This window comes from Vombatus ursinus, unplaced genomic scaffold (assembly GCF_900497805.2).
Source record: "Vombatus ursinus unplaced genomic scaffold, bare-nosed wombat genome assembly UNPS02014826.1, whole genome shotgun sequence".
In the NCBI taxonomy this organism is placed as follows: Eukaryota; Metazoa; Chordata; class Mammalia; order Diprotodontia; family Vombatidae; genus Vombatus; species Vombatus ursinus.
The window spans coordinates 7,231,724-7,256,332 of NW_020954604.1; the positions used below are offsets into that span (position 1 = coordinate 7,231,724).

The 24,609-nt window shown below is 39.5% G+C and overlaps 1 protein-coding gene across 1 annotated transcript in view; it reads left to right on the plus strand.

Annotated features, from left to right (window-relative positions):
* The first annotated feature begins 483 nt into the window (after positions 1–483).
* CLIC5 (chloride intracellular channel 5) overlaps positions 484–24,609 on the plus strand; it is a 128,199-nt gene continuing 104,073 nt past the window's right edge. The window contains exon 1 of the mRNA XM_027838333.1: positions 484–823. Coding sequence (XP_027694134.1) covers positions 761–823 — 63 coding nt within the window. The 5' untranslated portion in view covers positions 484–760. The remainder of the gene's footprint in view (positions 824–24,609) is intronic.

Consider the following 24,609-nt stretch of genomic DNA (forward strand, 5'->3'; position numbering starts at 1 on the left):
GTTGGTAACACTAGTACTCTGCTGTCCTGAAGAAACTCTTCATAAAAGAAACATAAGAACCTGAAAACCATCTCTATCTCTCCTTTCCTCTGCCCTAGCTCTCTCCTTCCCTCTCCTCTTTACTTCTCTCCTCTCTTCTTGCTTTGCTCATCTTCTCTCTTCCACGTCTTCTCTCCCGCCCCCCACCCATTCCCCTTGCCTCTTCACCCACCCAAGTTTATCTCCCTCTTCTTTTTTTCCCTCCTCTCCCAAGGAAGGAGGGCGCAACACATTCCCTGCAGCCCAGTCTTTTCTCTTAAAGGGGCTGCACCCTGGATGCGCAACCCAGCTGGGGGGTCGAGCGCCGATCCAGGACCCAGCCAGTGACTAAGGTGCAGCCCTGGCAGTGTCTCCTCCTCCTCCTCCCACTGCCTGCTAGCCCCGCCCTCCTGTGTTCCTGGCTATTTTGGGCCGCCTGGGAGCTCTGCAGCGCTGACGGATGAGGATACAGTGACCTAACAGAGACGGCCCCGCACTTGTTGCACCCTGGAACTGTTATCAGCACCACGGGTTCATTTTTTTCCCTTTCTCCTTTGGTAGCCTGGCTCCTCTCTTTGTGGGTGGGAGCTCTGCCACGGAAGATCTTCCCCAGCTGGGAAACTAGAATGTTTTAGAAAGCTTCGGTGGGAGCTATTGAGGAAGGAGGGAGAGAGAGCGCATCCAGGTGTTGTTGAAGTGGCCACCTCTCAGGATACGGGCAGTGGCTCCTGCCTATGACAACATGACTGACTCGGCTTCTGCTAACGGGGACAGCAAGGACCCTGAAATTGAGCTCTTCGTGAAGGTACGTCTGCGCTAGGCTCCACTTCTCTACTTGCCACTCACTAGCACCTTGAGTAGCCCCCGCCCTCGCAGTGGCTCACGCGCGAAGCCCTAGGGAGAAGGAGGAAGGGGCCAGAGTGGCCCCTGCCAGGGGCAGCGGTCCGCAGCGACCCGCGCCGTACTGCACCCAGGGCCGCTTTCTCGAACCCCAGTGCTCCCGGGGAAGAGAGACGGGAGTCAGGTGAGAAGTTGGCAGGTACCCCCTGTTTACTTTCTTCTGGGAGAGTTTGCCCTGCACTTTTGTCAAACCTGCCGCCTGGGACCGACTGTGTCGTCACCTCCCCAGCTCCGGAGCCAGGCAGGAACTCCGCTTGCCTTCCCACCTGGGCTTGTTACTGAGAGGAAGATGAAGGGGGAGGGGGTGGAGGCAGGTATCTGGATGCTGAGGCTAAGAAGGGAAAGACGGGATACTTAAGCCTCTAGGACACTAACTGTGAAAGAAAAAGGAAGAAAGGTCAAAGATTGTAGATACGTTTCTCCTTTGGTGATGCCAGAAAACCAATTCAGTACTTTTCCTTGTCTTTTTTTTTTTTTAATAAGAGCTACCTAAAAGGAAAAACAAAGAAAGATGTTCCCTGCTCTGCAAAGCAAGAATGGCCCCTGCAAAGTGTCTATAATGAACGAATGTGATGGTGATAACTCTCATGATCATAATTGGTCTTAAAATTGGAAGCTATTATCAGGAAATGTTGAGTTAGCAAATAAAAGGAAAGCCGTGGAATAAGCAACCTCATAGAGGGTCTGAATGGAAAGCACGGAGTCACAGTGCAAAATTAAGCAGTTTCGTTCTTTAAGCAGTAACGGCCTAACCTGAAAGCTGCTATAATTCATTTGCAACCTGTAGCTAAGAGAGAAAACTGGGAGAAGTGGCTGCTTTCTCTAGTCCTGCCAGTGTGAAGAGAAAGAAACATTTGATCAGTCCCTTGCACAGGCACCCTCTGGAGCTTAGTAACCCGAGGTCAGTTGAATATTGCCTCTAGAAACTGCTGAAGGAAAGGGTGGGAGGAAATAATAGGGTTCAAAACTCTAGGGAGGCTAAAGGTAGAGGAAAGAGAGGGGATTTAAAAAAATCTTTAAAATGCAAAGGCAACCCTAGAAACCTGGAGGTAAGTTTGAGGTGAGAAATAGTGTGTGAATATGGGGTCATGAGGCCAGCAGAAACTCCTTAGTTTCATTTTAACTTAAATCTTCCCTGAGATGGAAGGGAAATCCCTGTGCAAAAGTGACCCTTCACCATTCTTTAAACTATTAAGGGCACTTGAAGCACCTTGCAACTACCAAGAGCTCTAGAAATCCCTTGACACTTAGCAACACTCCTTTGGTCCCCCTAAAGATGCTAAAGTCCAGTTGTTAGCTCTTTTTACACTAAGAAATTGGATATATCCTATACTGTACATGCCTTCTATAGTGTCATTTTAGTTTCACTGAATCTGCTTGGAGCATGTGTTGCATGCACACACATGCAATTTTCTAAATTATCTCTGCAAGTGTGTTTGTGAGATTTATGACATTTTCTCTGGCCTCCCCCTCCCCACCCTCTTCTGTCTTCCTTCATCTATTTCTGTGACAGCTCTCCCTATGGATGCCCAGGTGCCTTGACAGATAGGGATCATAAAAAATGAGGAAAAAAAAAAACTCCCTGTCTGTTCCCAGTGGAGCCAGCTATAATCTGTAGCTGAGCTGTCGAGGGGCCATATTGTGAGAACAGTCAGGAATGGCCTCAATCACAGCTTCCAGGTCAGGAGACCAGGAGGAAACTTGAACAAAGAGAGTAGTCTTGCTTCTCTCCTGGAAGACAGCTATTTCAGAGCTTCCTCAGATTCCCTAGGAGTAAGTAGGTAGCTTCAGTCTCAGATTCCTGAATGACTTAAAAAACACAAATGGGCCCTTCAGAGCCAAAAAGCCTCTCAGTGGAGCAGACACCAGTGTCATCTGCACCCAGGAAATTTGACATTGACCATCTTGAAGAGTTCTTTCTATAGCATAAAATCTCCACTATCCCAAAGGGCTTTTAAAAATAACCACAAAGACCAATTTCCCCCCCAAGAGATAATTAATCCATAATTAGTCACCCCAATCTTTCATAATGAGCCCAGTAATCTGTCTAGTACTGAGGAGGTCAGAGGACAGAATGGGGCAGGGAATTCTTCAAAAACAATTTTCATTTTTGCTGAATAATTCAAATCCTGTCTTTGATACATAGTAGCTGTGTGACTACAGAAATCACTTCACCTTTCTGAGTCTGAGACAATTCTATGGCTACAATTTTTTTTTGTTATAGATATCTTGCTTTTACATCAACTTAATTTTCTAATATATCCCTGCCTCTCCCTTCTAGAGAGTCATCCCTTACAGCAGAATTTTTAAGAGAAAAACAAATTGACAATTAATCAACGTATCAACCTCTTGATTCTAATACCTTCCCTCTATTATTTCTTATTTATTCTGTATATAGCTTGTTTGGACATATTGGTTTACTTGTTGTCTCTCCTATTATGTTATGAGCTTCTTAAAGGCAAGGACTGTCTTTTGCTTTTCTTTACATTCCCAGAGAGCAGAGGAGTGCCTGGCACATAGTTGTTGTTATTCAGTCATTTCAGTTGTGTCCCATTCTTTGTGACCCCATTTGGGGTTTTCTTGACAAAGATACTGGAGTGGTTTGCCATTTCCTTCTCCAGCTCATTTTACAGATGAGGAAACTGAGGCATGCAGGGTGAAGTGACTTGCCCAGGGTCACACAGCTAGTAAGTGTCTGAGGCTAGATTTGAACTCATGAAGATAAGTCTTCCTGATTCCAAGACTGGCACCTTATCAACTGTACCACCTAGCTGCCCCTATCTACCATATAGTAGTTGCTTAATAAATGTTTATTAACTAATGAGCTGACAGTTGATGAATCTCCACACTCGTAAAATTAGAGATTTTTGATGTAGTGACTTGGCCAAGTGATTCACCTCCTCTGACCCTGAGTTTTTTCTTCTATAAACTGGATTCTCATTCATGGGGACAGGAAAATGTTTGAAATATTCTGATATAATTACACTGGTCAGGGCTTTCAGCAGTTCCTTCTAAGGAAGCAATAACACACTTTGTAGAATAAGGTTTTCAGGAAGGTATTTACTTATGTCACTTTTTACTGGGGGGAAAACTGGTTGCTAAGTACAGAAGGATCTGTGAGTTAATCAGCACAGGGAACTCCCAGTGTTTGAATTCCTTTTACTAACACAGATTGCAACCCATCTATGACCTCGTAAATAAATCCTAGGGTTATTATTACTTGAGGCACTGAGGGATTAAGTGACTTGTCCAGCTAGTAAGTGCCAGAAATGGGGTTTGAATTTCTGAGTCACCATTTCTTCATCAAAAAATTAGGGGGTTGAGGGGTAGCTAGGTGGTACAGTGAATAGAGCTCTGACCTTGGAGTCAGGAGGACCTGAGTTCAAATCCAGCCTCAGATACATACTAGCTGTGTGACCCTGGGCAAGTCACTTAACCCTGATTTCCTCACCAAAAAAGTAAAACAAAAAAAAAATTAGGGGTTGAACTAAATGGCCATAGAGTTCCCTTCTAGCTCTCAATCTACCATCCTATGAAAAAAATTCAGTGTGACTCAGATAAATGGGTGGTTGTTGTTCAGTAGTTTTTCAGTCCTGTCCAACTCTTCATGAACCCATTTGGAGTTTTCTTGGCAAAGATGCTGGAGTGTGTGGGGAGGGGAGGGGTGGGGCATGGTGGAGTCAAGATGGCAGAGAGAAGCCAGGAAGTTGTCTGAGCTTTCCCTAGTTTCCCTTGGAAACAACATTAATCAAGCCTCTAAAAGAATTCTGAAGTGACAGAATCCACAAAAAGAGAGTGAAATAATTTTGCAGCTCAAGATAACTTAGAAGGACTTCAGGAAAAGTCTGTCTTACTTGGATAAGACAGGAGCACAGCACAGCTCAGGTGGTGTCTGGGCAAGCCAGCAGGATGCTCTTAGCCACAGCAGAGATCAGCAACCAAGGCGCCATGGTCCTGGCTCAGCAGGTCAGTTGTGAGGCCTACAACCCCAGCACAGCAGGCAAACTGCCAGTCCCAGAACCGAGGTGAGCAGCCAAGGCACAAGCCAGCAACTTTGCTCTCTTTGCACATAGTTGTTGTTATTCAGTCGTTTCAGTTGTGTCCCATTCTTTGTGACCCCATTTGGAGGTTTTCTTGACAAAGATACTGGAGTGGTTTGCCATTTCCTTCTCCAGCTCATTTTACAGATGAGGAAACTGAGGCATGCAGGGTGAAGTGACTTGCCCAGGGTCACACAGCTAGTAAGTGTCTGAGGCTAGATTTGAACTCACGAAGATAAGTCTTCCTGATTCCAAGACTGGCACCTTATCAACTGTACCACCTAGCTGCCCCTATCTACCATATAGTAGTTGCTTAATAAATGTTTATTAACTAATGGGGCTGACAGTTGATGAATCTCCATACTCATAAAATTAGCACCTTGATACCTCAGGTACAGGAGTGACTAAGCCGGGACACCCTAACACAGGGGGCAAGCCAACAGCCCCAAAGGCCCGGTGCAGAAAGTCAGTAACCTGGCCCCCAGTACAAAAAACTTGGGACAGTGCCCCCTGTACCCGAGGAACAGAAATCAACTTTTAAAAATGAATGAAAAGCAAAAAAAAAAAAAAGAACCCTAACCATAGAAAGCTACTATAGCAACAGAGAAGATCAAAACATGAACTCAGAAGAGGACAACAATGTCAAAAATGCCTACATGTGAAGCTTCAAAGGGGAATGTGAATTGATCTCAAGCCCAAAAAATCCTTCTGGAAGAGCTCAAAAAGAATTTTAAAAATTAAGTAAGAGAGACAGAAGAAAAACTGGGAAAAGAAATGAGAGTTAAGCAAGAGAATTATGAAAAAAGCATCAACAACTTGGAAAAGGAAGCACAAAAATTGAAGAAAACGACTCCTTTAAAAGTGGAATTGGTCAAATGGAAAAGGAGGTACAAAAGGTAACTGAAGAAAATAATCCCTTAAAATTAGAATTGGGCAAGTAGAAGCTAACGGCTCTGTGGTCTCATAGGTGTCTATGAAGAATGTCAAGAATATCAAGAATGTCTATCAAGAAACAATAAAACAAAATCAAAAGAAAGAAAAAATAGAAGAAAATGTAAAATACCTCATTGGAAAAACAACTGACCTAAAAAATAGGTCCAGAAGAGATAATTTAAGAATTATTGGACCACCTGAAATCCATGAGAGAAAGAGAGAGAGAGAGAGAGCTTGCACAGCGTCTTTCAAGAAATTATCAAGGAAAATTGCCGTGATATCCTAGAACCAGAGTGTAAAAGTCATTGAAAGAATCTACCAGTGGCCTCCTGAAAGAGATCCCAACATGAAAACTCCAAGGGATATTGTAGCCAAATTCCAGAACTATCAGGTCAAAGAGAAAGTACTGCAAGCAGCCAGAAAAAAACAATTCAAATATCAAGGAGCCATAGTTAGGATTACACAGGACTTAGCAGCTTCTACATTAAAGGATTAGGGGGCTTGGAATATGATATTATATAAAGCAAAATAGCTTGGATTACAACCAAGAATCAACTACCCAGTAAAACGGAGCATAATCTTGCAGAGGAAAAGATGGACATTCAATGAAATATGGGATTTTTCAAACTTTCCTGATGAAAAGACCACAGCTGAACAGAAATTTTGATCTTCAAATACAACACTCAAGAGAAGCATAAAAAGGTAAACAGGAAAAACAAAACATAACATGATATTCAATAAAGTTAAACTGTTTATATCCCTACATGGGAAGATGATACTTGTAACTCTTAAGAACTGTATCTCTATTAAGAGGGCAGTTAGGAGTATACTTGGACTGAGGGTGTGGGTATAAGTTGACTTACATCAAATCAAGTGATGATAAAAAAATTAAGGGATGAAAAAAGGATTATACTTGGAGAAGAGAAAAGGGGGAGGTAGAATGAGGTAAATTATATTGCATGAAGAGGCATGAAAGACCTATTCCAGTAGAGGGAAAGAAGGGAGAGGGTAAGCATTGTTTGAATCTTACTCTCGCTGGATTTGGCTCAAAGAGGAATAACACACATACTCAGTTGAGTAAAGAAATCTATCTTACTCTATAGGGAAGTAGGAGGGGAAGGGGAAAAGAAAAGGTAGGGGGCTGATAGAAGGGAGGGAAGATTGAGAAAGACAGTGGTCAGAAGCAAATCACAGGTTAGGAGGGACAGGTTAAAAGGAGAGAGAGAAAAGTATTAACAGGAGGAAAATAGGGTGGAGGGAAATACACAGTTAATAATCATAACTCTGAATAGGAATGGGATGAACTCTCTCCCATAAAACAGAAGTGGATAGCAGAGTGGATTAAAAACCACAATCCTACAATACATTGTTTACAAGAAACACATTTGAAGCAGAGAGACACACAGAATAAAGGTAAAAGGCTGGAGCAGAATATATTATGTTTTAGCTGAAGTTAAAAAAAAAAAAGCAGGGGTAGCAATCCTGATCTCAGACAAAGCAAAAGCAAAAATAGATCTAATTAAAAGACACAAGGAAGGAAACTATATTTTGCTAAAAGGTAACATAGACAATGAAGTAATATCAGTACTAAACATATATATGCCAAGTGGTATAGCATCCACATTCTTAGAGGAGAAGTTGAGTGAGTTATAGAAAGAAATACACAGTAAAAATATACTAGTGGGGGACCTCAATTTCCCCCTCTCAGAACTAGATAAATCTAACCACGGAATAAACAAGAAAGAAGTTAAGAAGGTGAGTAGAAATTTAGAGAAGTTAGATATGATAGACCTTTGGAGAAAATTGAATGGGGATAGAAAGGAATGTACCTTTTTCCTCAGTGGTACATGGCACTTATACAAAAACTGACCATGTATTAGGCCATAAAAACCTGACAATCAAATGTAGAAAGGCAGAAATACTACATGCATTCTTTTCAAATCACGATGCAATAAAAATTACATGTAATAAAAGGCTGTGAAAAGATAGATTAAAAATTAATTGGAAACTAAATAATCTAATCCTAAAGAATGAGTGGGTCAAACAACAAATCATAGAAACAATCAATAATGAAAGTCAAAGAGAATGACAATAATGAGACAACATACCAAAATTTATGGGATGCAGCCAAAGCACTACTTAGGGGAAATTTTATATCTCTAAATGATTATGTGAATAAAATAGAGAAAGAGCGAATGAATGAATTGGGCATGTAGTTAAAAAAGAAATTAAAAGAAACAAAGAAAAAAGAGCAAATTAAAAATCCCCCCAATTAAACACCAAATTAGAAATTCTGAAAATCAAAGGAGAGATTAATAAAGTTAAAAGTAAGAACACTATTGAACTAATAAATAAACTATGAGCTAGTTTTATGGGAAAAAAGCAACAAAATAGATGAATCTTTGGTTAATTTGATTAAAAGAAAGAAGAAAACCAAACTACCAGTATCAGAAATGAAAAGGATGAATTCACCACCAATGAAGATGAAATTAAAGCAATAATTGGGAGCTATTTTGCCCAATTGTATGCTAATAAATATAATAATTTAAGTGAAATGAATGAATGTTTACAAAAACAATTTGTCCATATTAACAGAAGAGGAAATAAAATACTTCGATAATCTCATTTTAGAAAAAGAAATTGAACAAGCCATCAATAAACTCCCTAAGAAAAAATTTCCAGGGCCAGAAGGATTTGTAATTGAATTCTGCCAAACATTTAAAGAACAATTAATTCCAATACAATATAAATTATTTGGAAAAATAGGTGCAGAAGGAATTTTACCAAGTTCCTTTTATGACACAAATATGGTGCTGATACCTAAACCAGGAAGAGCCAAAACAGAGAAGGAAAAGTATAGACCAATTTCCCTAATGATTATCGATGCAAAAAATTTAAATAAAATATTAGCAAAGAGATTACAGCAATTTATCTCCAGCATAAATTTATCACTATGACTGGGTGGGATTTATACCAGAAATGCAGGCCTGGTTCAATATTAGGAAAACTATTAACATAATTGACCATATCAATAACAAAACCAACAGAAATCAATGATATGTTTAGATCTGACTTTATTTGTGTGAAAAGTGTTTGTAATTGTGCTTGGAAATCAAGAAGATTCCCATCAATTGGGGAATGGCTAAACACATTGTGGTATGTGAATGTAATGTAATACTATTGTGCTATAAGAAATGATGAGCAGGTGGATTTCAGAAAAACCTGGGAGACTTGTATGAAATGATGCTGGGTGAAGTGAGCAGAACTAGGAGAACATTGTAGTAACAGCAACGTCGTGCGATGATCAACTGTGATAGACTTGACTCTTCTCAGCAATACAATGATCCAAGACAATTCTAAAAGACTCATAACCACATAACCACATCCAGAGAAAGAATCATGGAGTCTGAATGCAGATCAAAGCATACTATTTTCATTTTTTTGGTGGCTTTTCCCTTTTGTTCTGTTTCTTCTCTCACAACATGACTAATATGGAAATATGTTTACATGATTGCACGTGTATAACCTATAGCAGATTGCTTGCCATCTTGGGGAGGAGGAGTGGGGAAGAGGGAGAAAAAATTTGGAACTCAAAATCTTATAAAAAAATGAATGTTGAAAACTCTCTTTACTGGTAATTGAAACAATGTTATTTACAAAACAAAAAAAACAAAGATACTGGAGTGGTCTGCCATTTCCTTTTCTGCAGCTCATTTTACAGATGAAGAAACTGAGGCATACAGGGTTAAGTGACTTGTCCAGTGTCACACAGCTAGTGTCTGAGGCCAGATTTCAACTCGGGAAGATGAATCTTCCTGACTCCTGGCCCGGTGCTCTCTCTATCCACCTTGCTGCCTAGTTGCCCAAATGAGTTGTAGGTGCACCATATAAGCTTCCAATTTTGTTGTTGTTGTTGTTTGTTTGTTGTTAATTGTTGTTGTTAAAACAAAGTTATCTGGCTTCAAGAGATGAGGTCTTACACATTAATTTGGAGTGGGTTTTATTTTATTTATTTGTTTATTTGTTGGTCTTGAATTGGTATAAGGCATGCTCAAGGTAATAAAGATTTGTTCAGGGCATTGAGAGTTCAAGTGACTTGCCTGTAGTCGCGTAGCTAAGTATGTCAGGAACTGAACACAAATCTTCTTGATTCCAAGGTTTAGCCTTCTAACTACTATGTCTGACAGCCGTATGAAGCTGCCAAAGTAAAAGGTGTGTCCACTGATTACCAGAATTGAATAACTTGGGATTCATTTCTTCACTATGAAGACTGTCACATAGTTAACCAGCCTAACTTCTTCCTCACTCTTGCCTTTTCTTCTCCTGGACCTATCTAGTCACCTTTTTCTTCCAATAACTTGCATTTACACAACTTCTCCTGTCCTCACAAGAACTGTGTAAAATTAGGTATTTCCAGTATTATCATCTACATTTTACAAGTGAATACATTCAGTCTCAAAGAGTGCAAATGACTCACCTATAGTCAAATAAAGATCCTGTGATTTCACAGGGATGGGTTCTCACCTAGATCACACCCAGTTTATAATTTATAATGTTAGTTTTCTTTGGCTTATAGAGTTTAAATGACTTGCTCATGGCCATATATACAGCTAATTTATTTCAGTGGCAGAATTTGAACCCTGTTCTTACCTAATCCCAGGTCCAGTTTTCTTTCCATTATATCATACTGCTTCCATTCTCCCTGTCCCCCTTCTTTCTGTCTATGCCGCACCCTCTTGTGCTTCTTAAATTTTTCTAGTCATCAACCAAAATTTCAAATTTAACTTGGGTGTTGCCAATAGAATGTAGACAAGTATAATCACATAGGTCTTCATGAACCCTCTTAGTGCTACTAGGACTGGCCTTTGATGGATGGGAGAAGGTAAATGATTGGAGAGAAGGGAATTCTGGGTAGAGAGGAGTAGGAATAAGAAATAAGCGAGCAGAGATGGGCAGAGGCTAAAAAAAATAGCATGTCACAGAGTTATGAGTAAGTTTTGTGCAGGTAGATGGGACAATAAAGAATCTGGCTAATTGACATAGAGAGTTTAGGTTGGGATGAAGTCCTACAGGAAATTACTTGTAATAGGGAACCTTAAAAAACAAGATGATATTTTAAAGGAAAGGGTGGTAGGTTCTTGAGAAAGAGGAATAACAATTAAAACAGTTATAGAAAAATTAAGGTTACATGAGTTTGCAGGATAGGTCTCCAGAGAGACTGGAGGCAGGGAGACCAGGTAGGAAGCAATTGCAGTAGTCTGAGCCAGGCCTAATGAGATTACGATTAGGGTAGTAGCAGTGGGTGAATGAGTGAACCAGAAAGAAATGGTTAAGAAAGATTTGATGAATATTGTAACTGAGTGGATGTAAGGGACCAAAAGAGGGATGGTGTCAGTGAGGAATTATCTTAAACAAGGTAGCTAATTACTTTACCATTATTTTGGTAGTACATTGAATGAATGCAAAAGCATTACAATTATGGCAAAGAACATAAAGTACTCTGTAACTCAGATGTAAAAATGAAATTTGAGTATGTGAGGGTCCTTGTTACATAGGGTTGTGGAGCTGGCACGGGTCTTTGAGACCATCTATTCCAACCCCCTCATTTTATCTATAAGGGAATTGAGGCCCAGTATCAAAGCCAGGACTTGATGAAGTTAATCTTGGGATACTTTACCTCCTGTTCTTTCATTATAGTCCATATTTGATTTCTGCTTTTTTGGCAGGCATCCAGTGTCCTTAAACTGTTCGGGTCTTCCCACTTTGGCCAGCCTCCAGACTTTCTCTTCCTCTGATCTATCCCTTCCTACAAGTCATCCCATTCCACCCCAACCCCTACTACCATGTCATAGTGGAAAGAATGTTGAACTTGGAGTCAGGGTTCACATTTCACCTCTGGCATTTACTGTCTGGGTGACCAAGCAAACCTAAGCCTCAGTTTCCTTATCTGTAAAATAGGAATGATTCTTGTAGCTTTTCCCTTGAAAGGTTGTTGTGAGACTCAAAATATGTTAAACATTAGTGGGCAGGCATCATGACATAGTGGAGAGAACTGGACTTACCCAAGGTCACACAAGTGGCAGAGTGAGAATTTGAATTCAGGTGATCCCATACTGGATCCACTGTGCCATTTTGTTGCTGTTGTTCAGTGTTTTTCAGTTGTGTCTGATTCTTCATGATCCCATTTGGCGTTTCCTTTGGCAGAGATACTGAAATGGTTTGCCATTTCCTTCTGCAGTGCATTTTACAGATGAGGAAACTGAAACAAACTGAGTGAAATGACTTGCCCAGGGTCACACAGCTGTTAAATGTCTGAGGCTGGATTTGAATCTTCTTGATTCTGGGCCTGGCACTCTATCCACGGAGCGACCTGGCTACTATTGTACCATACCTCTCTGTAATATGTTTGCATTTCATATCGGCCTCCTACAGCCATAATTCCTTAATACAACAAGGCAAATACTTTTACTACTAGGAATTTCAGGTATCTTAGGCCGAGGGGAAAGGGGGACTTTAGGCAGTCCTCAAATCTCTCCTCTTAAGAGGCATCCACCACCATGTCTGACAAGAACTGCCTGACTTTAAACCTCATGTTTCTCTCCTTCTGCTATACTGATAATGCCTTTTTTTCTAGAACAGAAAAAAAATACAGCACAAAGGCCATTTCTATTGTTGGAGAAAGTTAGGTGGCTTAGATAGAATGCTACACTTGAAGTGAGAAAGCCCTAAGTTTGAATCCTGCCTCAGCCAATTACTAGCTGTGTGATTCTGCAAGTCTCTGCCTCAGTTTCTTTGTCTGTAAAAAAGATTGCCCTACCTCATAGGGCAGTTGTGGAGATCTTGTATGATACTCAATCTATCTGCCTTAGTTTCCCCAACTATAAAATGAGCACCATACCTCACAGCAGGGCAGTTGTAAAGATCAAATTAGATCTATGTAAAGTGATTTTGAAAAATGTGAAAATGCTTTATAAATGTGTTGCCTATTATTACTCAAACAAATGGTTTGCTTGTTTTGATGGTGTAGATTGCTCAATTGAGTCAATAATTGCTTTAACTCTGCTTCTACTAAATTGGACAAGGTTTTTCATTCAACTGACCAAGTTGACATTTGGTTTTAGCACAGCCTCAATCCTGGTCATGATCAAAGTTATAGGGAGCCGGAAGGGTGGATGTGAATAACAATACATGTTCTGCAGATATGAGACTTCTCATAATGGATTGCTTTATTTGTTTATTTTGGATGGGGTGTGATTTCTTGACTGTAGAGAACTTCTGTTGTGGACACTCCCTTCATTGATGAAGAGCTGGCAAAAGATTGTAGTTTATAGATTTGCTGAGTGGCAAAGAAAATGGAATTTATAGTTCCAGTTGTCTGGAACATGGAAACTTGCCAGTGGCTACATTGCTAATATATGTAGGACTTGGCCAGTATAAGGCAAGATTTGAACCTGGGTCTTTCTGAAACTGAGGCATGACTTCAGTCCTCTACTGCAGGGGTCAAACATGCAACATTCCTGAATGTGTACTGAACCAGATTAAAATGTAATTGGGAAGTATTTATCAAAATAAACAAAAACACATTTTTCAGTTGTTTCAGTCATGTTCGATTCTTCATGACCCCATTTGGAGTTTTTTTAGCAAAGATACTGGAATAGTTTATTTTACAGTTTATTTTACAGTTGAGGAAACAGAGGCAAACAGGGTTAAGTGACTTGCCCAGGGCCACACAGCTAGTATCTGAGGGCAGATTTGAACTCAGTTCTTCCTGACTCCAGGCCTGGCACTTTATTCACTGCATCCCCTAGCTGTCCCAAAATACAATAAAACATAGATAACGTTAATATGTGGTTTTCTAAGTCAATATATGTCCAGCAGGGATTGTTATGTGCAGTTTAGTGGCTACCATTTCTATTTGAGTTTGACACCACTGCTCTATTCCATAATGCCCTTTTAGAAGAAACAGTTCTTACTATTGGGTTTGGGAGTAAGAGTGGCTAGGAAATTCCTATCCCAGCCAGTAGTGTGAGAGTGATTTTTTTCCCCCTACCCGTTATCAATTTAGTCTTGGCCTTTGAAAAAAGGTCTTTAAAATTAAGTAGGATTGAATATTCTGGGATGAAAAGTGTTAGAGTGAAACCTGTCTGAGAACCAGAGGATGGATTAGAATCAATGAGACCTTAAAGATACCCTAGTCAATAATAACAAATCCCAGAAGAATGCCAGCTACTTGAGGGTATGTACTTTTCTCCCCTTTGTGTCCCCTACACTTGGCACTATGCCTTGTGCATAGTAGGCACTTACATATTTGCTGACTCATATTTATATTTACATAGTACTTTGTGGTTTACAAGTTCCTTCTCACTACGTTCCTTTGTGTCGGTTGCTCAATGGTTATCATCCCATTTTATAGATAAATAAATGAAGATTCTTAGAGGTAAAGTTATTTTTCCATGGCCACATACCTGTTAAATGCTTGAAGCAACATTTGAACCCGGCCCTCCAGACTCCAAGTTGAGCATGCTGCCATACAAATAAGATGATATCCAATAACAGATTGTGAAAGAGATTAGGAACTAGAAAATACTACATGAAAGGCAGCGTAGAATCATGGGCAGAGGAGTAGGAATTTAGAGGGGGAAGATGGTGGTGGGCTGGTTGAAGGAAGGTTTCATAGAGAAAGTGATCCAATTTGAGTTGTCTGAAGGATAGGTAGGTTTCGTATAGAGGGCAATCCGAGCATTAGCAATAAGTGCACTAATTGCTGATTGAGACTGAGTCTATACATCTGTCAATTATTCACTTATATGGTCTGTCCTGTCAAACAATCAACAACACAATGTGAAAAAAATGTAGTCAAATCGGTTATTTGGAAGGGAGGAATATGTAAGCCATATTGGGAGAGATAAAATGTACAAATCCAGCTAGACTGGATGAGGAAATAGTAGGAGATGAGATTGTTAGGTAGGCTGGAACCTAATTATGAAGCATCTTAAATTTGATGAAAGGGTTTCATTTATTCTGTAGGCAACAGGGAACCAAGGAAAGTTTTTCAGACAGAAGTGGTGAAATGTTGTTTTAGGCAGATTCACTTGGCAGTAAAGTGCTGAATGAATGGGAGGCTGCTCCAGGTGTGTGATGATGAGGGCCTGAACCAAGGTGTCATCAATGAGAATGAATTGGAAGACATAATGAGAATAATGTGAGATGTATTTGAAGGGGGAATCCACAGGACTGAGGGGGTGAGGGAGAGGTGAAAGTCAAAGACGACCCTGAGGCTTTCAGCCAGAGTGACTAGGGTCATAATGGTAGTATAAAAAAAAACAAAAACAAGGAAACCAGGATGGAATTTGGATTTGGGGAACAAATAGGAAATTTTGTTTAGGTAGGCTGAATGAGTTAGGACATCCATATGGTATGTGGCAGGCAAATGAAGATGTGGGATTTAAGAGACAGGCCAGGGATGGAGCTTGAGACATCCATTCAGTTACCAAGTCTCCCTGATGATACTGCCTACATAGCTTGTTTACCATTTGTCCCCTCTTCTCCATTCATACAATCACTACTACAATTCAGGCTCTCATTGCTTTTCACTAAGGCTAATAACTTTCCAAGGGCATCTAGGTGGAACAATGGGTAAAGTGCCAGGCCTAGAGTCAGGAGACTCATCTTCCTGAGTTCAAATCCAGCTCAAATCCGACACTTACTAACTTCGTGGCCCTGGGCAAGTTGCTTGACCTTGTTTGCTTCAATTTCCATATCTGTAAAATGAGCTGCAGAAAGAAATGGCAAACCACCCCAGTACCTTTGACAAGAAGACCTTATATGGTGTCAAGGAGAGTTAGACATGACTAAAACTACTCAATAACAACAAAATGGAGATAATAATAGCACCTACCTCACAGGGTTATTGTGAGGATCAAGTGAAATAATAATTGTAAAGCCCTTAGTAGAGTGCCTGGTACGTAGTGAGTGCTATATCAGTCAATCAGTAAACATTTATTAAGTGCTTACTGTGTGCCAGGCACCCTGTTAAGTGCTGGAGATACAAAAAGAGGCAAAAGACAATCCCTGACTTCAAGGAGCTTACAGTCTAATAGGGAAGACATCATGCAAGCAAATATATACAAAGAAAGCTATATATAAGATAAATAGGAAATAATTAACAGAGAAAAGGCACTAGAATTAAGAACATTTAAGGAAGGCTTCCTGTAAAAGATGAGATTATAGTTGGGACCTAAAGGAAGCCAGAGAAGTCAATAGTTGGAGCAGAGGAAGGAGAGCATTCCAGGCCTTGCAGACAGCCAGAGAGAATGCTGGGAACTGAGATGGAGTGTCTTGTTTATGGAACAGTCAGGAGCGTCACTGGATTGAAGAGTATGTGATATAGATAGACATTGTGTGTGTGTGTGTGTGTGTGTGTATATACATATATGCTATACATAGTTATATAAAGTTTAGTTTTATATATACACATACTTTTAAATATATAGTTATAAATACACATTTATAACTAAATATACATATTTACAACTATATATAGTTAAATATATAGTTATATATGATACATGTGTTATATATGTGCATGTATATATCTATTGTGTTACATAGGAGGAAAGTGAGACTCAGGGCCCCTACATGATTTGAATGTCCAGTGACATATTTTAGCTTTTAATCAATCAATTTAACAAGCATTTATTATGGTGTAGTAGATAGAGCAGTGAGCTTGGAATGAAGAAGTCCTTGGTTCAAATCCTCCCTCAAACATTAAATATGTATGTGACCCTGCACACTTAATCTCCCTGTGCCCATTTCCTCATCTATAAAATGAGACTCGACCTGATGACCTTTAAGGTCCCTTTCATCTTTAAATCCATCATCATCATCATCATCAATCGTCCTCATCATCACCATCATCATCATCATCATTATCATTGCCAGACACTGTGCTAATCACTGGGAATACAAAGAAATGCTCTTGAAGGAGTTAACATTTTAATTGTGGGGTGGGGGTTGGGGGAGGCATGTAAACCATTATCCTTCAGTTCACAGAGCCGTTGTTGTGAAGTAGAAAAAATAGCTGGATTTGAAGTCAGAGAACCTTAATTCAGGTGTTGACTGTGCCACTATGTGACTTTGATTCAGTTTCTTCATCTGTAAAATGAGAAGGTTGGAATAGATAGGCTTATAAGGTTCTTTCCAGCTCAAGATCTCTAATCTTTTATCTGGAACTTGATTTGCTTTAAAAAAAAATTATTGTTTATCACCACACAGTAGGTAAAGGAACAAGAAACAGCTATCTGAATCAAGAAAATATGTAAAAGGAAAAGCCTTTAGGAAAGCGTTTTTTTTTTAATGGAGTCAAACTGTGATCCCATTACTTAAAATGAAGAAAACTAGAAACAGTGCTCTAGTTATTCTCTCTTAAAAAAACAACAAAAAAAACCAATTTTGGCTTTTGTCAAGGCAATGGCAAACTGGTACATTCAATGGGTTATGGGCTTGAGAAAACGGTGGTTGAAAAGGCAACCATAATTGTTTTTTGATGCTGCCAGTGGCATTAAAGTGGTGGCCCAGTAAATGTAGCTGAAGGGGTGGAATTTCATCAGTTAAACACTTTGAAACTATATAACAATAATAATAGTTAGCATTTACATAGGTTTCAGGGTAGCAAAGTGCTTTTGAAAATATTATTTCATTTGATCCTCACAATACTCCTAGAAGGTAGGTGTTATTTTTATCCCCATTTTATGTATGAGGAAGCAGAACAGTTGAGTGGCTTGGCCAGAGTCACACAGCTAGCAAATGTCTGAGTTTAGAATTGAACTAGGGTCTTCATTGGGTCTTAAGTCTAATGATTTATCCATTAAACCACCAACTTCCTTAGTATAAGTCTGTTGTTAAGGCTAGAATCACAGAGATATCTTTAGAAATTACTTCAGAAACAAATAAGAACAAGATATTAAAGGCAGAGAAGCTTTAAAGATTCAATTCTCTTTGTGTGTGTGTGTGTGTGTGTATGTGTGTGTAAGGAAGGCTGTTGAGCATGATTTGAGCAATAGGAGGTTAGGGGTTAGGCTGAAGAACCTCTTGGGTCTGGATCCCAAGGAGTCACAGTACTGAGTAAACTGGAATCAGCAGAGCGGGACTGAGGATCCCAGATGTCAAGAAAGTCCAAATCAGAACAGAGTTTGAAGTCCTTTTCTGAGCTCCTCTGGCATGATGAATCAGGACAATTGATGGTCAATTTACTTGGTTCTCAAACTCTCAACTATTTTTAAGAAAATATTTTATTTTCTACTGATTGCATGTAAAAAGAATTTATAATATTTTTTAAGATTTTGAGTTCCACATTATCCCCTACCCTCAGCCCCAGAAGGTGAGCAATTTGTTATAGGTTATTCCGTATTAGTCATGTTGTGAAAGAAGATACACCAAAGCGGGAAAAAAAAACAAACCCATGAAAAAATAAAGTGAAATAATATGCTTCAATCTGCATTCAGACTCCATAAGTTCTTTTTCTGAATGTGCCTGGCATTTTTTCATCGTGAGCCCTTTGGAATTATATAGGATCATTGTATTGCTGAGAATAGCTAAGTCATGTACAGTTGATCATCATACAATATTGCTGTTACTGTGTACAATGTTCTCCTGGTCCTCACTTCCCTTTGCATCAGTTCATGTAAGTCTTTCCAGGTTTTTCTGAAATCATCCTGCTCATCATTTCTCATAGCACAATAGTATTCCATTACAACCATAAACCACAGCTTGTTCAGCCATTCCCCAGTTGATGGGCATCCTCTCAATTTCCAATTCTTTGCCACCACTCTCTTATCTATTTGAAAACCCAGAGATGATCAACCAATTGGTTGATGTAACATACCTACAGGTAGTCAAGATTCAGGACAGGAGGGGAGAGTCAGGGAGAGGGGCCAACCCAACCATAACAATATATCTCTTCTCTTCTCCACCCATGTTGTGGTTCTTATTGCTTCTCACTTTGTTGCCATGTTCATCTCCTTCCCAGAGTCTTTCCTTCTGCTTTCAAATATACCCAAGGCCCCCATATTTTTTTTTTAGGCAATTGGGGTTAAGTGACTTGCCCAGGGTCACACAGCTAGTAAGTGTCAAGTGTTTGGTCTGAGGCTGGATTTGAACTCCAGTCCTCCTGACTTCAGGGCCGGTGCTCTATCCACTGTGCCACCTAGCTGCCCCAACCCCCATATCTTAAAACACAGACATACTTAACTGTGACTCCTCATTCACTCACCATCCAATTTCTAGCCTTCCTTCATGAACTCACTTATTCCCCATTTAATGTTAAATCATTCCCCATCACTCCATTGAAATTGCTCTATCACATTTTTCTCAGTCCTAATCTACCTGAGGCTCTCTGCTGCATTTCCACTAATACTCCTTCAATCTGCTCTATTGTTTCATACTTGGAGAGAGCCGCTGTATCATACTGAATAGAGCACTGGATTTGGAATCAAAGAGACTTTGGTCCAGATCCTATTCTGAGCACTCACTAATTGTGTAACCCTGGGCAAGTCACTTAATCCTTTTTGATCTGTAAAATAAGGATAATAATAGCTCTTATCTCACAGGGTTCTCACAAAGATCAAATGAGGTAATATATGTAAAATGCTTTGCAAACTATAAAGTACTATGTAAATGTTTATTATTACACTAGTTTCATCAATCAATCAAGTATTTATTAAGTGCCTCCTATATTCCAAGCATTGAAGATGTCTAGTGACATCCTAAACACAACAATTCTGTTGAATAAAGTTCATCCTAAGTCTGAAGTTGAAGGTTTTCCATTTAGTGGTCCTGATTTTTCTCTTGAAGAACTATAATAAAATGGAAAGAGCAGTGCCTTGGAGTGAGGAGAAATGTAGGCCTAAACCTTAGTTCTGTCATTCACTAGCTATGTGATTACAGGACAATCACTTAACCTTTGATTCTCACTTGTCCTGTCTGTGAAACCTGGATAATACTTGTATAGTACCTCTCTCAAAGGCTTGTTTTGAGAAAAGGACTTTGTAAAACTTGACTGTTATCCGACTGTTACTCTCTGATAATAAGAAAAAAAAACCACACCTTATACTTAATGACATTCTATACTTCAGTTACTCTTATGCGTCTTCAGTCTTGTCAGTGTGGGTACTCCCTCCAACGGTGTAGGTTGCAACTCACTTGACTGCTTCTCCTGTGCAGTTCTTGACTGGGACTGTTTTCCCAGACATCCTCCTCAGGTGTCAGGGAGGGTGGGAGTCCTCATGTGTCCAGGGCCTTTCTCTAAATCTCTTGCTATTGTGTGGATGCTGGTAGTACACATGGGTAGAACACATTAGTTATTCCTTGATCTCATCTTTTTTTCTCTGATATCACCTGTTAGCCAGTTTTCTTGTACAGTTTTTGTTGGTGAGACGTTAGTCTGAAAATGCCCATCATCCCTTTTGAATGACCTACTCCTTTAATTTTTCAGAGACTATGGTAATCCATGTCTCAGAGTTAATGCAGCATCACTGGAAGGATACTAATGTTAAAAAAAAATGGCCTTTGTTCCAGTGAGAAGCTTAGGATCATTAAAAGCACCATGCAATTTTTAAAAAATGCTTTATTGATGTTCATTTTAACATCTACATTACTTTCCAATGAATCCCCACCCTTTTCTAAAACAAAGACATGCAATTAAGCAAAATAAATCAACATGCTGTCCATGTCTGACAATTCTGCATCTATAATGTACAACTTCTCTAGCACGAGGTAGAAGGGACATTGTACAATTTCCCAACGGTTATCTGTCATCCTCATTCTAAATTCTCATGCCGGTTGGTTGTCCATCCTTGTCTGTTCAAGATATACATAACTGATGGACAACTCTATAGGTTGTCCATACAATAGCATGTTGTATTCTGCATAGTAAGTATTCTTCATGTACTTCATTTTTTCTATGTGGATAATTAGGGGAATTTAAAAAAAGTGATTATAATATGTAATATTCTGGATATTGATGGAATCTACACAATGTCACCTGTAAATAAGAACTTCTGGAGAATCTCACCATCTATAGGAAACCTTTAATTTGGATTCTGCCTTAGGCCACCCTCCATGACAGTGGCAAATACTTTTGGAAAACACATGTCATTTATAAACCTGGGTTTTGGTTTTTGTTCAGTTGTTTCAGTTGTGTCTGATTCTTTGTGACCCCTTTTGAGTTTTTTTGGGGTGAAGATACTGGAATGGTTTGCCATTTCCTCTCCAGTTCATTTTACAGATGAGAAAACTGAGGCAAATAGGGTGAAGTGACTTACCCAGGGTCCCACCACTAGTAAATGTCTGAGGCCACATTTGAACTCGTGAAGATAAATCTTCCTGACTCCAGGCCTGGAACTTTATCTACTTCCCCAACTAGCTGCCCATTTTATAACCTATTTGATGTTAATAAACAGAGAGTTATTGAACCAAGTTATTTATACATAAAAGAGATACCCTCTTAGAAGAGATCTTTAAATCAGGATCGTGTTCTACTGAAGGAAAAAAAAAACAGTCAATAAACATTAGGTATTGTGAGATCTTGAATGTACTGCATGTTTCATTTAATTATGTAATTGGGAAGATGTAATTTGTTGTTGGATATCATTTGCAAAATGATGAAACCTGTAGTCTTTTCATACCTTCATCAAGGATGCCATCTATAGAAGTACAAATTATTCTCATAAAGATTTTATAGAGTTGTAAGGGACAGCTAGGTGGTACAATGGAAAGAGCACGGGGCTTGGAATCAGGAAGATTCAGCTTCCTAAATTCAAATCCAGCCTCAGAAGCTTTCTAGCTGTGTGACCTTGGGCAAGTTACTTAACCCTGTTTGCCTTAGTTCTTCATCTGTAAAATGAGCTGGAAAAGGAAATGGCAAACCACTCCAGTATCTTTCCCAAGAAAACCCCAAATGGGGTCATGAAGATTCAGACGTGACTCAACAACAACAATAACAACCAAACGAAAGTGGGAAACAGAATTTGAAACATATATTCTCTTGATCTTTTTTGGGAGGGGTGGAGGGGAAGTGGAGTTAAGATAAAATCTGTAATTTTTCCAAGTATTTTCTATCTTCTCTATTTACATATCTTTTTTTTTTTTTTTTGTGAGGCAATTGGGGTTAAGTGACTTGCCCGGGATCACACAGCTAGTAAGTGTCAACTGTCTGAGGTCACATTTGAACTCGGGTCCTCCTGACTCCAAGGCTGGATCTCTATCCACTGCGCCACCTAGCTGCCCCATTTTCACGATTTTGAGAACCGATCTCTTACACCCTCAAAATTAACAACTCCAGCACTGACCTCCATGTGTGGTTGCTTTAGTCCAGCTTCCCTTTTTACTTTTGTTTTCCTTAGAGCCATTTGTATTTCTTCATGGAAAACAACCAGAGTCTCTAAAGTTGAGTCTGAATATGGTAGCGTCACTGTCACTGATGAAAAGGATAGTGTTTTATAGAATCCTTGACAGATCTTTTCCATTTTTCATGTTGCCCTACTTCTCATTTCATCCTTGTGGTATCTGGCTTAATTGGACCCTCCTGCTACATTTTGTTACTACCTTCACCGATTCTTGCTCTTTGTGTGGTAATTCTGCTGATCAATCAACAAGCTTATTTACTAAGCAGACAGCCACATTCACAGATATAACAGATATTTAATCATTTGAGAGGTTCAAACAAAATAATGTATATAAAGTGCTATGTAAATGCCGGCTACTATTATTCTTTTTAAATTGATGTGTTCTATTTTCTCTTTTGACTAAATTCTAGAATACATATTCTTGTGAATTGGAGTGTCTTTAGACTGGAGGTACAAGGGAAAGAAAGAGTGAGTAGGCAGTGGAATTGTGTGTCAGAATATAGTAGTAACAACAGAAGTAGGGCAAGTAATTAAGGATTATGGATTGAGAATAACAGATCTCTGAGGCCAAAACACCAGGAGGTCAAGAGATGGCGAAAATATAATCATTTAGAGATGAAAGAAAGTTTCCAGTGTGGTAAGTGAAAGCATAAGCCTGAATGCAGTGGTCCACCCAATGATTTCCTATTAGAGAAGCTGATGACCTGGAAAGCTGACATGTTTCAGAGAGGCCTAAGGCTCAGGACTTAGCCCTTCCCGGATACATATTATATTTAGGCAAAAAGTAGAAGGGGCCTTGTTGGTAGGTAGACCTGGTTCCAGGTCCTAAAAGAAGCTTAGATGAATCCAATCTCCTCTATCCTCAGCAAATTTTGAAATTAACAAGTCTAGCAGCCCTAGCTAACTTCCCTAGGGTAGTAAAAGGTCCGTGATGGGGATTAACTCTAGATCACCCATTTAGGTTCCAGCCTTACCCTGATTATTTATTTCTTTTAGGCTGAATGGAAACTGAGCTTAAAAGTAAATCAGATTTGCTTTCAAGGGCAATAAACCTAGGGTAGTTTCAGAGACATCCTGCCCATCCTCAGATAATTCCTCATCACCTTCCTTATATCTGGGGCATTCATTTAATTAGGAAAAAGTGTCTTTCATTCCACAACTGGACAAAAAACTTGACATGCAAATGAGTGGCTAAGGGAACGACATGAGTATGAGTGGAGTTGCAAACAAAGTATAATCTGGAGGCAGCATGGTATGGAATAAAGAAATGTGGATGGAGTAGCAAAGGACCCAAGTCTGAATTTCAGCTAGCATCTGATATAGGTCAAAGCATTTAACCTCTTTGGGCCTCAGTTTCCCTCTCTGTAAAATGAGAGGGGCTGGATTGACTGAAAGATACTCAATCCGAGGATCTAATTAAGGACCCAAAGTATAAGCAACTGACTTTTAGGGCTGTTTTGATTGTGCTTCTGGGCAGAGAGAAGGAGGAGTCTGAGAAGAAAAGGAAGGGTATTTAAATTGTGGGGGGGCATCACCATGAATAGAGGCAGGTGGAGAGATACAGAACAGTGAAGCTGAGGACAAAAGATCAATTTCACATGCTTTACTACTTTGCCTGTTCTCTGTCCTTTACCAAGGTAGGTGCAGAAAACAAACAAAAAAAGTCCATGCACTATTTTTGTCACTTGACTATAAATCACTTGATTTATGAAGGTTTTTCTATAAAGGTCCCATATGATCTTAAGATCATAATTTTATAGCTAGAAGAGATTTTAGAGGTAATCTATTCAAGCTCCTGCTTTTTGTAGATGACAAACTGTTAACATCCAGTGATGTTAAATAATGTTCCCAAAGTCACACAGGCAGAGCTAGGATTTGAATTCATTTTCCCCGACTTTGGTTCCAATGCCCTTTCGAAGAGCCACAAACTGCCTCATGTTATATTTATTCTCTAATTGTTTTGTGTACATAATTCTGGTCTCCTCAGTTAAGTGTCTTTCAGTCAAGGATCATGCCATTTAACATCAGACGCTAAGAGCTGAAAGAGTCTTCCCTATAATTTTTCAGATTAAGAAATGGAGGCCCAGGTTGATGAAGTCACTTGCCCAGTACAGATATTATCAGAGTTAGGATTTGAATCCAGGTCCTCTGATTTCATAACCATCACTCCTTCTACAATCCTGCACCTAACATATATTTATTCATTCAAGAAATAGTTACTGAAAAGCTGTAAAATTTAGAGTAAGAGACTTGGGTTTGACTTGACCTGACTTTTATTTCTAGCTGCCTATGTGACCTTGAGTAAATCACTTATC